This window comes from Austrofundulus limnaeus, unplaced genomic scaffold (genome assembly GCF_001266775.1).
Source record: "Austrofundulus limnaeus strain Quisiro unplaced genomic scaffold, Austrofundulus_limnaeus-1.0 Scaffold178, whole genome shotgun sequence".
Taxonomy (NCBI): Eukaryota; Metazoa; Chordata; class Actinopteri; order Cyprinodontiformes; family Rivulidae; genus Austrofundulus; species Austrofundulus limnaeus.
Window position 1 is genome coordinate 353,406 of NW_013952580.1, and position 5,530 is coordinate 358,935.

The window sequence follows — 5,530 nt, forward strand, 5'->3', positions numbered from 1 at the left end:
AATATATATAGAACACAAAACATCCTAATGCATTGCTTTAAATATAATCATTTTATCAGCATGCTTTTTTAACCAGAGAGCTAATCAGCATTGTTCAAAATTTCTCAGTTTTTAATGTTTTATAACAAAAGCCACAACGATAGCTTGATTAGCAACCATTTGTATCCTAATTATAAAGTAGTTATTTTGCTGAACAGTTTCACACAGGCAGCAGGGGAACAGATGAACAACAGAAAATGCTTTTTATGTATTTTATTCTGTTTATTGTATTTTTTTACCTGCCACTTTGCACCTATTTTGTGTTACTCCAGGACAAACTCAGCCACGACTCATTAGTAATATCACTTTACATTCTGCAACAATGATTCAGAGCAGTGAGAGAAAGACCTTGATGATAATGATGCTGATGCCAACGTCAATAATATCCGCCCACGTCCAGACAGGTGGTGTCCTGCAGGCGCAGCAGTGTGTCAGAGCTGTGTCTCTAACACATTTGCTCACTGATATTCTGTTATCGTCGGAAGATGTCAGTGTTTTTATAAAATAAGGCATCCCTATAACTTGTTGCAGCAAAGGGGTTAAAACAGAACATGTTTTTCTTAAAGGAAATAAATTGTTAAATTCACAAATCAAATATTGTAATGTTTTTATTTGAAAATATCTCCTAGGCCTCAATTTCTTTTTGCCATTTTTGTAACTGCAGCATCTCAAAAATGAGAATAAAAGATTCAGCTTCTTTAAATAACACTGAATCCAAAGAAACAAACAAAAAAAACATACTTCTTTAAATTCTTTTTTTTTTCCACTGGAAAATTTTCCACGGGGCAGAGCGCTGCCCCAGAGAGTTTTTACTGTTGTCTCACCCGGAGGCTATGTTTTCACATTTGTCTTTACAATTAAACGTAGCCTGAAGGTAATCCTGGCGCTCTGCCTCAYGAGTGCTGACAGTCAAATGAAACAAGAGAAACATGATTCAACATAATTCCGGCGCACTTCTTTTAAAAGCCTTCTGATGTGTCAAAACAAAGTACAGCGCGGCTCCTCTTAATTCATAAAAACAGGTTAAATGAAAACGATTGCGCTCCAAATAGTTAGTTTTTTTTTTTTTTCGGTGAAGGAGCTGCATTGATTTGTGCACCAGTACAAATCACAAGTTGAACCTGAAGTTAAATGTGCGCAAGTAACCCCTGGAGTTGCTCACCACAGTTTGCGTATGAGTTGGCAAAGAAAGAAGAAAGGCCAAGACAAACCAAAAACATTATGAATCACTGCCATTGAAGGGCTTATTGTTTGGTGCATTGCCTCAAAATGTTAGTCCTACATAGAAGCCATTATTATCATGTCAGCATGGAACCATTTTTTTCTATTTGTATGTGTGTGTAGGTAGCACTGTATAATCCTGAAGCAGAAGGCGGTGAGAGTCCTGGGAGTCTGGGTGGCAGCCTGAGCAACAGTCTTTCAGAGCCGAGCTTGGCGTCTGTCAACCTTAACAGCCTGAGCACGGCTGTCAGCAGCGGCAGCAGCGTGCACAGCTACACACCAGTAAGAGCTTGTCTTTGTTATGGCTGTGAGTGGAATGACTGTTGCAGAAGAATGTCTGTTTGCACAGGAACAATAGCTGACCCGACGCCACTAAATAAGCCGTGTCTTATCGTAACGACGTCAAAACTTTCATCCACTCATTTTTTTTTTTGTAAATTTTTTTTTAATCGTCATCTCTCAAATTATAAACTCCCTGTGTTTAAACAGCTTTTTGTGTGATCTCCAGATTCTGACATAATCTGAGTGATTCAGTTGCCGGTGCAGACACTCAGTGGGTGCTGAAGGTGTCTGCTGCACCCTTAGCAGCTGAGGAGGTGGGAACCAGCTAACAACTTGTACACTGGATCTCCAGCTCACTGATGAAACTCTCATTTTTTTTATGTTTGACTTCAGACCAAAAGCCAAATTTATTCTCAGTGGCTTTTAGGAACACACGTTTATTGTCAAAAATGTGTGTTTTATTTCTCTTTTCTGTTAGATTTGAGGAGATGACGTGAATAGACTTCAGCTGCACTGACTTAACGGGTGCCATGACTTTACCTGTATTGCCTCCATGAAACCAAAACCTGTTGACAAGATTGAGTTTCTTTTAAAGCTTTTATTTTATAAAGTTCATWTACTAAATCACAACATTTATGCTTCCAGTGGATAATGTGAAGGAGAAGGACTTTTACAAAAATCCTTTGTCACTTTTTTATTCATTGTTTGCATTACTTCACACTGCAGCATATTGAATAAAGGTTCCCATTAAAGGGGACATATGCAAAAYTCACTTTTTTTTACCCATTAAATGTGTTTTGTTGTGTACCTGGAGTTTTCCGTTGTTGACAATTTTAAAATTAGTTGGTAAATAATAAGTTTCTTCAATATAGTCGTAAACCCCTCTTTTAAGGTACAATGGACCAGTCTGGAAGCTGGAGGGGGGCGGGGTKTGTCTTMTGTTTTTCTCCGTAAYGCTGCTAACCTTATTTGGATTTAAAAAGACAGCCTCAAAATGAGTTGATCTGAGACACACCTTAAGCTGGGTTCCCACCAAACGCGTCTTGAGCAGCAAAAACTCTCCTGACGTCAGTTTTTGGCTGCTCGTCAACAGATGTCGGTTCAGACCGAACGCGTCTGAAGACACGCAATGGAAGGAGCGTCATTGCGCACACCAGATAATTAATTCACCAGATGATTTAGAGGCGATTTGTTGGGTTAGTTTCCAACTCCAGGAGCTGTGTGCTGACAGACTTTTTTTTCCTTATCCCAAGGACGAGCTGCTGACCCACATCTATTTCCAGCCAGAACACCAGCTTCAGACAGTTGATTTCAGCTTAAAACAGCTCCTGTCCGTCTGTGTCGGGTTCAGGAAACCGTCACGTGGAGAAATTTATTCTCTCTTGATTGGTTGCTGYKGCGCGTCAAGCAGCCAAAGTTCMATTTGTTGAACTCCAGCAGCCGCTGCTTTGGACGTGCCRCATGCGCGGAAAATGCTCTGCCGCATGTTGCGCGCTGCTCTCAACTGGCAAAACGCGCTGCTACGTGCTGCGCTGCTCGTAGATGCGAACCCACCATAGACTTTGTATGTAAACTGGCTGCTTTGGCTGCTCAAAACGTGTTTGGTGTGTACCCGRCTTTAGAAAAGGGGTAAAAGAGGGGCTTGTGGAGTTACAATAAGGAGGAATTCAGACTGAAGCGTTGCAGTTCCACTTTTTAATAGACCTCAGCTGAATGATTTAAATGTGAAAAAGAAGCRTTTAAAAGCATATGTCTCCTTTAAACTGAATACAATTTTAACAGCTAATATTTGTTCCCAAATTACAATAACACCCACCCCTCACTTTTCACTTTATTGTTTCTCTTCTGTAACAGCTGCTCACCTCCTTTTTTTAACTATCAGTCACAATTCTCTAGTCACCTCCCACCTGCATTAGCAAAGGTCAGCGCAATCTCATCTCGTTAACCTCTCATTTCTGGAGGCTATCTTGTGTTTTCCTCCTCTCTCCATCACCTCCTCCTTCATCCTTTCGGACCTCATCTGTGGTCGAGCCCACAGGGATCAGGGTTACTTCTGCGTCATTACTCGGTGCAGGTGACGTTCTCCTGACTTGACAGTGATTACTGGTGGCATCGCTGGCAGAGATCTCAAAGATACCAGGAGATTTTTACAGCGAGGCTCCCATTACTGGGTGCAGGTAGATGTGTGGGTGATGCGTCATGGTAAGTTGGCTTATATTGGCAGAGGCACACTGATCACAGCAAATTGCTTGTGCTCACCGGGCGGCTGGTGAGGAGGATGACAGCTGGGATGAGATGATTGAGGACGGAGAATGACAACCTGCAGTCACAAAACGAGGCAGAAATTAGAAGCAGTGTGTTTTGTTTTCGTGTGTTTGTGTGGAACGAAATGATTTCTTTTTTTTTTCCATTTTATGGAACTGAATTTTATTTAATCATTACTTTGAATGGGAGAATAAAAATATACAAGTACCTTTTAAGGTCACAGAAAAGTGTATTTTAGCACTTAAAACAATTAAAACACTATTGTGTTTTAATTGTTGTTTTTATATCTGTGATCTGTTTTATTGTTTTTAATTATTTTGCTTTCTGTGAAGCACTTTGTGATGTTTCTGTCTGTGAAAGGTGCTATAGAAATAAAGTTTACTTACTTACTTACTTATTTTAATATTATGAAATAGATCATATATATTTTTTATTCATAATATTTATATAATAATATAAATATAATATTTTTCAATAATATTTTTTTATTCATAATTATTTTGCAGTGTAACTCTACCAGTTAAAAACAACTGAACTGGTGAATACAAGAAATTGTGAACTGTGATACACAATGGGGCTGCACTTTATTAGAAAAACTTGCAATATAGTTTAATATTACAATATCAGTTGTAATAAATCCACACTTTTGTCACTCCTTACTTTGTCACAGTTTCTCTCTGGAATCAATAAAGTATTTTTGAATTTGAATTTGAATTTCTCATCTCTCACAACTATCATCTAAACCAGGTTGAGGTCATCAATTAGTCCTTTGGATTGCAATAATCATGTAAAAGTACTTTTAGTTTAACAGTTACTTTGCAAAACAAATATTTGTTAAATAAGAAAACATACTGTATATTAAAAAAATAACCTTTTTTGTCTTGGAAAAATTTGTTTTGGAATGCTGTTTTTAAACAATAACCTTGTAAATGAAACCACACRGTTGTTTCTTGACTCAGAAATGAGCTTATCTAACTTGTTATGTCCTTGTTGCATCTTTGACATTATTATAATCAACACTTCGTATAAATAAGAAAAACGTTGACAGAAGGTAACTTTGATTTTAGAATCCTTATCACTTTCAGTCAAYGTTTAAATGTGCTTAAATGGTTTTCAGATTCTGTATTGAATTTGAGAGACTTGCACCTAGATTTAACATAAGAACTGCTATAATAAAAAGAAAAATGATCTCATTTGTAAATCCAGAAATTTGTTTAGATTAAATGTCTTGGTGTGTTATCTCATGTTTCTTAGGGGGGAAAAAAACTGTCAAATGTATTTCAGATATTGCRCTTGTTTACTCGCCTGATAAAGAATGAAGCTAAAGGTCATGTGGAGGAACAATTTTAAAACACTAAAAGCCATTTTGTTACTTTAATAATGGCCTTTTTTTCTGATATTTTAAAACATGTTATTTGAAAACATGGTGAGACAAAGACAAAGGTAAAGAGTGGAACAGCTAATGGTTAAACATGTCAACCCCTTCGGACGTCTACCTGTATAATAAGCCTCAAAAATCTGTAATTTTCGCACAAAATCTGTATTAATCACATGCAAGGCACACAGATGAAAGCACCCACAGCGCAAAGCAGGGGGAATTGATAGGGAAAACTTATTTCTAGCAACAGAACTAGGGGGAAGATTTGATATTATTTATTGTCTTTTAACATCCTCTAAGAAATTTGAAATTGAGATTTAAAAAAAAAATCTTAAAACTTGAAAA

General features: G+C 37.6%; 1 protein-coding gene across 2 annotated transcripts in view; it reads left to right on the top strand.

The window, feature by feature from the left end:
- The window catches only part of LOC106524176 (forkhead box protein J3), a 67,621-nt gene that overhangs the window by 49,196 nt on the left and 12,895 nt on the right, over positions 1 to 5,530 (top strand). For both annotated transcript variants that reach the window (XM_014017882.1, XM_014017881.1), the window contains one exon: positions 1,384 to 1,542. In XM_014017882.1, the coding sequence (XP_013873336.1) occupies positions 1,384 to 1,542 (159 nt within the window). The remainder of the gene's footprint in view (positions 1 to 1,383; positions 1,543 to 5,530) is intronic.